General features: G+C 37.9%; 2 protein-coding genes across 3 annotated transcripts; one reads left to right on the forward strand and one right to left on the reverse strand.

The window, feature by feature from the left end:
- Positions 1–6,079: 6,079 nt before the first annotated feature.
- Positions 6,080–8,673, forward strand: LOC129893418 (uncharacterized). Of its 2 annotated transcripts, XM_055968946.1 has the most exons (3): positions 6,080–6,405; positions 6,571–7,588; positions 8,191–8,673. In XM_055968946.1, exons 1-3 carry the CDS (start codon positions 6,212–6,214, stop codon positions 8,206–8,208), a joined length of 1,230 nt encoding a protein of 409 aa, XP_055824921.1. In that variant the 5' UTR covers positions 6,080–6,211; the 3' UTR covers positions 8,209–8,673. The 2 variants fall into 2 exon arrangements, with proteins under 2 accessions (XP_055824921.1, XP_055824920.1); XM_055968945.1 differs by lacking the exon at positions 8,191–8,673 and having other exon boundaries at positions 6,571–8,036.
- Positions 8,674–8,920: 247 nt separating this feature from the next.
- Positions 8,921–10,214, reverse strand: LOC129893419 (1-aminocyclopropane-1-carboxylate oxidase 1). Its single transcript, XM_055968947.1, has 3 exons — positions 10,064–10,214; positions 9,750–9,973; positions 8,921–9,586 (listed from the first exon to the last, which is right to left on the reverse strand). The coding sequence occupies exons 1-3, from the start codon at positions 10,163–10,165 to the stop codon at positions 9,007–9,009; spliced, it is 906 nt and encodes a 301-aa protein (XP_055824922.1). The 5' UTR covers positions 10,166–10,214; the 3' UTR covers positions 8,921–9,006.
- Between the last annotated feature and the right edge of the window lie 1,962 nt (positions 10,215–12,176).

Raw genomic sequence — 12,176 nt, forward strand, 5'->3', positions numbered from 1 at the left:
TCATCAATAAACACTACCACAAACATGTCCAAGTATGTCTTAAAAATATGATTTATCAAATCCATGAAGATAGCAGAAGCATTAGTCAATCTAAATTACATAACTAAAATTCAAAATGACCATACCTCATTTGAAAAGTCATCTTAGGAATATCACACTCCCTTACCCTTAATTGATGATAATCGGAATAGAGATTAATCCTTGAGAAGTAACTAGCTTCTTGTAATTGGTCAAACAAATCATCTATCCTCGAAATTGGATACTTGTTTTTCATGGTGACCTTCTTTAATTGCCAGTAATCTATACACATTTGGAGTGACCCATCTTTCTTCCTAACAAACAACATGGGAGCAACCTATTGTGAAACGCTTGGCCTTATGAAACCTTGATCCAACAAATCCTTCAATTTCTTTTTCAACTCCTTAAGTTCCACCAAAGTCATGCAGTAAGAAGGAATAGAAATAGGTTAAGTATCATGAAGGAGATCTATGCCAAAGTCAATTTCTCTTTCAGGGGGAACACCGAGAAAATCATCGAAAAACACATCGAGAAACTTATTAACTAGATCAACTCAAGAATAGAAGCTTCAGAATCAACATCCCTAACTCACACTATGCGGTAAATGCATCCCTTTGAAATCATTTTCCAGGCCATAAAACATGAGATGAATCGACCCTTAACCATCAAATCATTACCCTTCCATTCAAGAATAGGATTATTAGGAAACTAAAACCTGACCCTACGGGTCCTACAATCGATGGATGCATAAGAGGTATGTAACTAATCCATACCAAGAATAATATCGAAATTGGTCATGTAAAATTCAACAAGATCATAAGGGATAACTTTTTTCAAGACCGACATGGGACAACTTCTATAAACTCTCTTGGCTAACACTGAATCACCAACAGGAATATAAACCAAAAAAGATTCTAACAAGACTTTGGGGCACATATCAAATATCATAACAAGGTAAGGAGTAACAAAAGACAAGTTAGCACTCGAATCAAATAATGCATAAACATCAAAGTTAAAAGACCTGTAACATAACTGTGACCACATCGAGAGTCTCATCCGCATCTTGCTTAGGATGAAAAGCATAGAATCAGTTGTTGCATTGGTCACCCTTTGGTTGAGCTTGGGAACCTTGTTGTACTTGACCTCCATGAGATACTTGGCCTTGAGGTCGACCTTCTCTACCTTTGTTGGCAATATGAGGGCACTCGAATTGTCGATGGCCCCTCTTGCCACATCCATAGAAAGTACTTATTCCCATCAAACACCTTCCTCCATGATTCTTTCCACACTTAGAACACTTTGGAAAATTGGGGCTACTAGCACTCACATTTCCTCCTTGACCCTTAGGATATGGCACCCTATCCTTATCAAACTTCTTTCCCAAACCTCTTCCTTGTTGAGAACGGCCACTACTACCACTGTCCTAGCATTTGAGAACTTATCTTCATACCAGGCCTTTGAGTTTTTCTCCTTCAATTTTCTCAGCAAAAGTCATGAGCCAAGATATGACCATTTCTTAATAAGCATAGCGGTATGACATTCATTTGCAACCAAGTTGGATATCCCTAATATAAATTGGCTTATTCGGGCATGTGGATTGGCAACCAATAAAGGAGTATACTTGGATAGCTTGGTGAAATTGAGGGCATAATCCCTCATACCCATGTTGCCTTGAGTAAGATTGATGAACTCCAATACCTTTGCCTCCCTTAATAGGGAAGAAACGATCAAGAAAAGAAATCTTGAAGGCTTCCCACTCAATAGGACCTTCATCCATTCTTTCCAACTTCCATTGAGTATACCAAACTTGAGCAACACTCTTGAGTTGGTATACCGCCAACTCCGCTTTCTCTTCTGAAGTCACCCCATAATACTCACTATCTTATAAACCTCATCAATGAACTCTTAAGGATCCTCGTCTACTTTCGAACCATAGAATACAAGAGGGTTCGTCCTGCAAAGTCCCTCACTCTAGAAGTCAGAGTAGGAGCATTAGGAGGAACCGCAACACCTTAGTTTGCCACAACTTGAGCTAGCATGGTAATAGTGGTCTGAAACTCCGCATTAGTCACTTGATCGAGTAGGGGACCATTATCTTGAGGGACGGAGGAACTTGGTCCTCGTTAGCATTGACCTCTCTTTGCATAGGTGCTCTTCTTGGAGGTATTTCTGAAAAATCTCAAAGGATAATCGTTAGGGAAAGAAATTTTAAAGTAGACTCTATCGCACGATATAGATCATGAAAGAAGTGAGGATTTCCTAAAACTCCTTATAGCCTCTTATTCATAAATATAGAGCGCGTCACACCCATGAATAAGACTCTACTTGACGAGACATGTTGCACTTCCTAGAACATATTAAACTTTGTGCTTTGATACCAAATTTGTCACGACCCAACCAACCTAGGGCATAGTCGTAACACGGCGATCGAAACTCCAAAGGGATTCAACCAAGCCTCTTGACATATCATAAACATACATAAGGTAAAGTAAATGCAGAAATAACATAGGACGAGTCTAAATCATGAATCATAAAGAGATGTAAACTTGACTACATGGAATCTACAACATGTGTCCAACGATGCCTTTACTACTTAAGATGGGCGGGGGATAAGACATGTCCCTATCTCACCCTCAATATAAGTATAACAAAGTATTTAGAAAGAAACGACATCATAACTAGTCTTCGATAGATAAGGACTCACCAAAACTCCACCGATATGGAAGATCAACTAGCCACATGTGGGTGGAATATGATCCTCGACCCCTACATTATGAGATAATGTAGGAAACAATATGCGTTAGTATGTTTGAATGTACTAAGTAGGCATGACATGTAATGTAAATCATAGGATACAATGATCAATTAAAGTACATGATAATAGAGAGTAGGTAAAGTCATGAGAAAACGATAATGATCAAAGCATTTAAAAGACATATTGAGATCATAACAGAACATAAGGAAAGTATACATATGTGGAATAGAACCATAACTAATAATAAGACCATGCGAGCTATAACATGAAATCCCGATGTCTCCTCATACAATAGAAGAAAGGGAAATCTACTTGCCAAGATAGAATCTACCCCACTAGACGGGTCATGTAAATACGCTATATGTGGATCCACTAGCTAAGCCAAAGGCAATCCTATGGTGGCACGTAGTTATGAGACAAGAGACTTTATGTAAGGGGCCCGTAAGTCGAGCCCCCATCTCAAGTCAGCATTCAGTGCTAAGTTAAATCCCACGGAATACATAGCATAGTAATCATACTTAACATATATCAAAAACTTATTCATAAGGTTAAGATTCATAGAGTAGATCATTTTCATGTCATACTTGCAATGTGAGTATAAGCCTTTCAACATCGCAATATCATATTTGCATAATTCATGTCATTAGGTTTGTAGGTCACCAATTAAGGATCCTAAGTCATCTTTATTCATAACTTGCTTGTAATTCATAACTTGAATATAATTATAATACATGATCATAATTCATACTTGAATTTAGGGTAAAACTCATATACATAGTCAATTTAGATGAAAACCATGAGAATACATTGAAATCATTGAACTTCATAATCATACTTCATGTAAATCATCATTTAAAACAGCTTCATGCATGTTTGAAATCATGCAATTCATGTAAAAACATACTTATAATGATTATTGAGAACAAATAAGAACATAATTAAAACAGCCCAATGCAATTAATCAAACTAGGGTTATAAACCCAATTGCAATTCATGAGATTTTGAATGAAAACCTTAGGACACCATGGGTAAAAAGTACCCATGGATTAATCCCCACATACCTTGAATGAAATTGAACTTGGAATTGAGAAAGAAGACCTGTTCTTGAGGAAACCCTAGCCAAAACTTGAAGAAAATGAAGATCTCTTTCAGGAACCTTGAGAGAGAAGTCTTAAAGTGATTTTAGAGTTTATGAGGGAAAAGAATAGACTTGGGAGTATTTTGGACAATTACATAAGGAATCTAGTCCCAAAAATGTCCACATATGTTAATGAAAGAATAGGAAAATAACCGAACTACCCTTCATTTAACTACACATTGGGACTTCATGGAGGACCCATCACGGTCCGTGATGCTAGACTTGGTATTGAATCTTGGATTGTAGGGGAAGAGTTTCAAGACTTTCTTCACAGTCCGTGGATGTCATTACGGTCCATGAATCATGATCGTGGTGCAGGACCTGTAGGAGGGTCTACAGGAGTGACTACTATGAAACCCACCACGGTCCGTGATGGGCAACACGGCCCATGGTGGTGAGGTGTGGTCCCTGTCTTGGGGAGATTTCTGAGGGTCTAAGGGAAGGGGTCACCACGAAGGGCACCACAACTAGTAGTGTTCACCATGGCTTGTGGTCCTTTTTCGTTGTCCCTTCTCTGCAAGACTGAGTTTCAAAACCACCACCACGGTGGCTTACCACGAGTTATGGTGCTGACTACAGCCCGTGATGGCCTTCGTGGTCATCACCTGATTCCAAGATCTGCATGTTTTTGGGGTTTCATCTTTTGTTCCTCGTTTTCCGACTTTCTAACTTTTGGGGTCTTACATGGAAGGTAGTGAAGGCGCAATTGGCCGCCTAGCTCACACCGAACCCATTCCTTTGGTTTTGAGTTTTTCAATTTGTTTTGAACTCAATTAGCTAGGAGCCGCCGTCGAGGCTCGAGAATTTTGATTTCATCTTTCCTTCTTCTTTATTATTTATTTTTACATATTTTCTTTGAATGATTTGTTGTAATTGCTCCATGTCTATGTGGAGTTAAACTTTCTGTTTTAGGATTATGATAATTAATATGATGATTGTTTGGTAATTCTTGATTTGACAAATTTGGTTATCACATTAGTTGTTCTTATATTCTTGTGCTCACTATTTTGATGCTTGGCCGCCAATAAAATAAATATATTATCTACTTTTGAACTCGAGAGAGGAATAGATGGACAGAACGTGGGTTATAAGGAGCATGGTTTTTCTTGCATATCACTGGAATTGATTTGTGTTTAGGATAGAGATATACCTAAGAGTCGTGCTTGGTTCTGATACAGGAGATAACTTAATGATCCATAATTGGTCAAATCTATCCCCGTTCAATGATGTAGTTAGGTTTCCAATTGTGGTAGACGGTAGAGGTCGAGAGATCATGGTCATATTATTAATACCGTGAATCAACAACTAGATAATTAAATATGTTGATGAGAGTGATACTAAACATGATTATTAGTTAAACCGTAATTCTATATCGATTCATATTATGTAAAAATTTGCTCTTTTCTTGGTTAATTGTTCCCCAGTTATTTTATTTTTATTTTTTGATTTAATTAATTTAATTCATCTTTAAAATCATCGCTTGAATAAATAATTAGAATTAATATAATTTAGTAATTAGTTAATTGACGAATCTCTGTGGGTTCTACGTCTGGCTCCTAAAAAGAGACACTTTCATACTTTCACGACTACATACACTTGCGTGTGCGTTTGAACACAACAAAGAACAACACATTTCTTCACAAAAAGTACAACAACCAAAGAACAACAAACAAATTTAAGAACACACACAATAAAAACAATAAAAACAAACACACCACAATAAAAATAACTCAAGAACATATCTATTAGAACGTGCAACAAAATTTATGAAATCCATGTATTTCTTCACCTTCTTTAATCTAAATAATCAGTTTTAAAAGAGAACTTGAAACTCTAACAATGAAAAAAAGAAAAAGAACTTTACTTTTAGAAAGTGTTGAAACCCTACAGTGAGGAGTAATCAGTGGAGAAGTGACGACAATAAGGACAACAACGATGACAAACACAGAAAAAATGGAGAAGGTGATGAAAATGATCAAACTTGAAAAGTTCATTTTTTCTGATTTTGAATCCTAAAAGAAAGAAGAAAAAAGTGAATTTGAAATTGAAATCGTTTCCTTCGAGAAGATTAAGAGGCTAGGTTTTTATATTTTATTAAAATTTATTTTTTTTTTAATAAAATACACTTTATCTTCACTTAACTTAATTTCTAATAAATAGAAGCTTTTGAGTATAATTAGTCAAAATTGTGACCTTTATTTAATTCAAGACCTCCTTTTTCACCTCCAACTCATTTTTCTCCGCAAACCCACACAAAACAGAGCCCTTTTTGCCAGAAATCTCCGACTGTATTTCAGCAAATGGAATGTTGGGTACCATTGTTTCAAATATTCTTGAACTCCCCTTGTCCAGAAACCGAGGCATCCCTATGGTTACAACAACCTTTCAACCAGCCTGGGGCCACCGCCATTTCAACAAGCTCCTTTCTTTCACTGCTTACCAGACCCACCGAGATCACCATTACCGGTTCTCCTTCTCCATCTCACACAAAAAGGTAATACTGAATTCGCATTGGCTTATCTTTACTTGATTTTACCTTAAAATTGAGGTATACTTGTAAATTGAAATTGAACATGGATGAATTGGGTTTATGTTCTTTTCTTTCTCTAGGTCTTGTTAGTTACACGATGTAAAATTTGGATTTATGCTTGATTGGCAGGGTTGTGTGGATTCAGACTCTACCGAATGCTGTTCAAGCTCGCATTTTAACATTTCTTCTTTATGATTGCCGGAGATTTTGTGAAACAGACTTGTGTCAGCTTGCGGAAACTATGTTGAAGGAAAGCAAAGAACTTGATTTTTGGGTTAAGCGGGCTGCACATCAGCTGCTTGACGTTGTGTCTAGTTCAGCCCATGAACGGTTGTCCTGCTTGAACTTGGATTCTGAAGAAGAAAAAATGGAGGATGAGTTTAGGTCATTACCAGATTGGCTTAAGGATGACATCAATGACATTGATTTGATGCTTCCCTGGCTGCCTATATCACAGAAACAGTTCAACTTGGCAATGCAATTCAAGAGTTGTGGTGAATATGATGATCATATGACTGAATTTGAAGAGGATAGACGAGAAATTGTGGATGAATTCATTGAGGTGGCTGATCAAGAAGTGATTAACGAGGTAGATGAATACTTGAATGCTAAAGTTGAGGAAATGGCAGTGCGCTTGAAAGTCCCATTGTTGTATCTTCAGTCTACTGCTAAGGCCGTGGAATTGGCTGGGGGAATTCGTCAACTTTGTAAAGGAGGAAGTCAGTCTTTGGCTATTTTGGGTATAATTGAACCTTGGAGAGTTGATGATGAGACAGCTGCAGTTTTAGTGTCCAATCTTCTAGATGGGAATGAAGATGAACTTGGTTGGCCCAGTCACGTTCTTTGCTCTGTTATTCTTCCCAAGTTGTTGGTTTTGAAAGAACCAGCTTCTCGTGTATTATTAACGGCAACAGTAGAGTACTCTAAGGTTCATCAGAGAGCTGCTGAGTATGCACTGCTATTGCCTCTGATACTTAGAATGGATGGCATAAATAGCCCTATTTGTGACGTGATAACTAGGATAGTTAGAGAATCTTTGCACCGAGGCCATGTTTCTGCCTTCTGCCAGAAACTTCTCAGTGACGAGGACGATCTGAAGAAATTCATCTGCCTTCCCTGTCATCAATGCTTAATTGGCAATAAATTGGTATGGACGGAATCATTATTCAATTTGATGCAAAATATCCTAAATCATAACATTCATTTGACTCAGGACTCAGTTGATAGATTGGTTCAGCATGCTTGGGAATCTGCTGACAGGTTTTCAAAGTCTTTGAAATTTGGAAACTTTTTATTATGTTTTGTCACCAAATGTTCTCCTATGTTGAAGTCCCAAAAGTCCTTACTCACAGAAGCCACTCAGCATACTAATTCTCTGGTGACCAAATCTGTATTGTCAAAATTGTCTAGTTTGTAAGTGGCTCTATACCTTGTTAAACAAAGAGCTATGTAAATACATTATTGTTCTTTAACTCGGACCATCTTTTTGGACCTAGTTTCTTTAGGGAAGCTACAATGACAATTTCAAACAGGTTTGATTGGGAATTAACCTGGTTGTTTATGCAGATGATATTTCTTAATATATTTTTTTTACTCAGTCAGAATGCAGTATTTGTAAAAAGTAATTCTTTTTGATAACCGAATATCAATGAGGGCTAGTGACGCACGGTTCGAAAGTTGGTGAATAATGGGCTCACCGGCTCACCTCTCTACCCTTCTTTACTTAAATATCAGTTTTTTTATCTGCAGCAGGGTTCAAACCCGTGACGTGTGCCGCTCCCACTCATCACCCTGTACTTCTTGGTACTAAACCACAGCTCTGGATGTTATTTTTCAATAGTAATTATAATGATATTAATACCCTTGTGTCATGCAATACAAGAGAAATATTCTTCCTTGTATTGGGTTTGTGCGGATTAGAAAAACTGGGGATGGATGTTGAATAATTTTGACATACGTAAGGACATGTGAAAGAGTTTTAGAAACCCTCCCCCCCTCTCTCTCTCATTCACATTTTGTGTACCGTATTCTATTTCTTTGATAATGTATTCCTTCAATTTATTTAAGGAAGGTGTGGATGTACCTCAGACAAAACATAAGTAATTTAAAATATAACGAGTTGGCAATGGTTGTTCAGGAGAAATTTGTCTGAGTCTGCATATGGGGCTGTCTCACTCTTACTAGATAATTAAATTCAGAGTATACATATATTGTTTGGTTGAAAGATTGTTATCCTCACAGCAATAGGTAGTGGATAATCATCAATCAGCCACTACCAAGACATGCTCTGTGGAGTTAGATTTCTTTTATAGATACAACTAAAACATTGATCAGCTTATTTTTCTCAACTCTGTAAGAGTCATTGGTCTATGTGTAACAGCTTTCCAAAGCAATCCTAACTTTGACCCTAAAACTTTTAGTGCAATCTTACATGATAAAGGAAGCTTATATACATCAGCTTCTCTTGAACTTTAATCCAAAAAGGGGGAAAAGAGATCACTCAAATTATAAGTAACAGATACATAAACTTGGAAAGAATAATCCTTATTTCTCAAGGTGAAGTCTTCAATGCCCATTGGCCAATGTTTTCGCAGACTCAAATCTGGGGCCTTTTTCGGCAAATTTGGTTTTGATATAAAGATTCAGATAATCTTGAAAGCGGAGATGGCAGGGATACAGGAGCTTTGGTGCTGGAGAAATGATGGCCTCACCCGCAGGGTTGTAAAAGGTGGCAATGGAAAGTCTATTCCCGTCCTTTTCAGCCATCACTCGGTGTTGAATACTCTTATACACCCCGTTGCTCAAAATTTCGATTTGATCACCGATGTTTACAAAAATTCTGTTGTTCTTTGAAGGTGGGATGTTCACCCAATGTCCGTCTTTGAAGAATTGCAGACCAGGAACTTGTTCGTCTTGGAGTAAGAGAATGATACCACCAGCATCTGTATGCTCACGCAATCCTCTGACCAAATCAGGGCGAGGACATTGAGGATATATCGCCAGTTTTGTTCCAACAGAAGGACCCTTGCTCCCTGAAAATGCTTCCTTGATGTGACTCTTCTCTAGGCCAAGGTTCTCACACATTAGTTCTGAAAGATTTTCTGCAAGTTTGATCAGCTGATCAATATAGTCATCTACTGCTTTGCTGCATCCAACAAAGTTCAAATGTTAAGCCAATATTTGTTTCGTGAATAGATTATCAATGATGTGTTCTTAGCGTTAGACATAGATAGGTTGTGTGTGTGCTCATTAATTCCAGCATATTTGTTGAACTGTTGAAGCTTTATGATGTGGTGGTGTTGACTTACCAAAGCTCCTTTGAGAGACCTTGAATCTCATAGATGTTGGAAGTTGGACGATGCCAAACAAAGAATGTGCTTTCCCAGTCTGTGTTGCTGATGTTTCCTTTCTTCTCTAAGCTCATAGGTAGCTCCGATTCATAGAACCGTTTCTTCATGTTGGCTTCGTAGTGCTGATTCACCAGCTGCTTCACATTGTCCATCAAGTAAGTGTCAATTCCATGGTTCTCTATCTGCATTAATTAAACATTTCTTGTCAATATCAGCACTTATCAAAAGTCCTTATTAGTACTACTTAAAAAACAGAATTATACATTCATTACCATAAAAAAGCCCCATTTCTCACAAGCCTGATGGAGAAGTGCCATGGTTGCACTTCTCTCCTCACCTTCAAACTTACTCAAGTCGATTACCGGAATCTCCATCTTCTTCTGTTTTTTCTAGTTCAGTATGAAGGGAAGGAAGGTACTTGGCGGACTATATATAGCCCTAGGAGTAGAATATGCATATTATTAATTTTTTATTTTTTTTAAAGAAAGCATTTAGATTTGAATAACGGGTAGTTGCAGTTGGAACTTAATTAATTACCTCTTTTGAAGGAGAAAGGATCGGAATAGTAGTGAGTCCAAATTCACTTTATATCAAAAGCCATGTGATTGGAGTCTAAAGGGTTTAAGTTGAGTAGGACAAAGACAGAGTACTTAGAGTGCAAGTTCAGTGAGACACCTCAGGAGGTTGATGTTGAAGTTAGGCTTGGTGCTCAGGTCATCCAAAAGAGAAGTAGTTGCAAGTATCTTGAGTCTATCATGCAAGGCAGCGGGGAGATTGACGATGATGTCACACATCGTATTGGGGTAGGGTGGATGAAATGGAGGCTCGCTTCCGGAGTGCTATGTGACAAGAATGTGCCACCAAAACTTAAGGGCAAGTTCTACAAAGTGGTGGTTAGACCGGCTATGCTGTATGGGGCGGAGTGTTGGCCAGTTAAGACTTCTCACATTCAAAAGATGAAAGTTGCTGAGATGAGAATGCTGAGATGGATGTGTGGGCACACCAGGAGCGACAGGATTAGAAATGAGGCTATTCGGGACAAGGTAGGAGTGGCCTCGGTGGAAGACAAGATGCGGGAAATACGACTGAGATGGTATGGACATGTGAAGAGGAGAGACACAGATGCCCCAGTGCGGAGGTGTGAGAGGCTGGCCATGGATGGTTACAGAAGAGGTAGGGGTAGGCCGAAGAAGTATTGGGGAGAGGTGATTAGACAGGATATGACGCAGTTACAGCTTACGGAGGACATGACCTTAGATAGGAGGGTGTGGAGGACCCACATTAGGGTAGAAGGCTAGTTCATAGTCTCGTTATTCTTCTCTATTCATAGGTGTAGTAGTGCATTACGATCTCTTGCGCTTTGACTTCTGATTTATGTTATTTCTGTTATTATTTATTACTTTCTATGCTTTGATTACTCAATTTTACCTGTGACGCTTTCATTATTTATTTAATCGTTATTTGTTATTAGTCTTTATTTATTTGTATTTATTTGTCATCTATTCGTTATTTGTTTGTTGTTTTTCTCATAAAGCTTTTAATTTTCTATTCTTATCTAACATTTTTTATGCATTTATGCTTTTACTGAGCCGAGGGTCTCCAGGAAACAGCCGTCCTACCTTGGTAGGAGTAAGGTCTGCGTACATTCTACCCTCCCCAGACCCCATGTTGTGGGATTTCACTGGGTTGTTGTTGTTGTTGTATAGTCGATTTATGTCTTATAAATTAAGCTTTGATATCTAGGTAAGAATTTTCCTGATAGAATACTTCCATGCCACATAAAGGTTACTTGCATGCATGTGGACTTCTTTTTCTCTTCTCTGTATCCTAATGGGTCAACTAGGAATTGTTTTTGTTCTTTTTCTAACGTACAGTAGTTGGTATATTGCAATTCGTTGTTTTGAATAAACCAGGGGCAGTGGGTGAGGGAAATATGGATAATAATACTACATTCCAATGGGCGGTTGTGGTTTTAATACTTAATGGATATGACTCATTCAAACTAGCTGTGTCTTAATCCTTTCTTTTTAGAGATAGATCTAGGACACTCAGAACATTATGCAGAACCAAAATCCTAAGTGAACTACAACTTATGTTAATTGTGGTCGGGCCCTTCCCCGGACCCTCCCGCATAGCGGGAGCTTAAGTGCACCGAGCTGCCCTTTGCCCTTTAATTAGTTTTCTATCATTTGCTTACATGTCTGTTGAGAGGTAGTGCTCTCTTAAAAGGCATTGGCATGCATTCCCTGCCTATCTGTTCATCTTGAAAATAGGAACCTGATTTTGTTTAAATTGGAAAAGTGAATTTCTAGTCCTTTACAAACTTTTTTTTTTAGTCTTATATCTTTTTTACGAAATATCTTCATTTTTATACGTAAGAGATCT

The sequence above is a fragment of the Solanum dulcamara genome, chromosome 6 (genome assembly GCF_947179165.1).
Source record: "Solanum dulcamara chromosome 6, daSolDulc1.2, whole genome shotgun sequence".
NCBI lineage: Eukaryota > Viridiplantae > Streptophyta > Magnoliopsida > Solanales > Solanaceae > Solanum > Solanum dulcamara.

Coding starts and splice junctions, on each gene's coding strand:
- LOC129893418 (XM_055968945.1), top strand. CDS start 6,212: ATGGAATGTTGGGTACCATTGTTTCAAATATTCTTGAACTCCCCTTGT. Junction 6,406..6,570: donor TCTCCATCTCACACAAAAAG/GTAATACTGAAT, acceptor CTTGATTGGCAG/GGTTGTGTGGATTCAGACTC.
- LOC129893419 (XM_055968947.1), bottom strand. CDS start 10,165: ATGGAGATTCCGGTAATCGACTTGAGTAAGTTTGAAGGTGAGGAGAGA. Junction 9,974..10,063: donor AGAAATGGGGCTTTTTTATG/GTAATGAATGTA, acceptor TAATTAATGCAG/ATAGAGAACCATGGAATTGA. Junction 9,587..9,749: donor GGTCTCTCAAAGGAGCTTTG/GTAAGTCAACAC, acceptor TGTTGGATGCAG/CAAAGCAGTAGATGACTATA.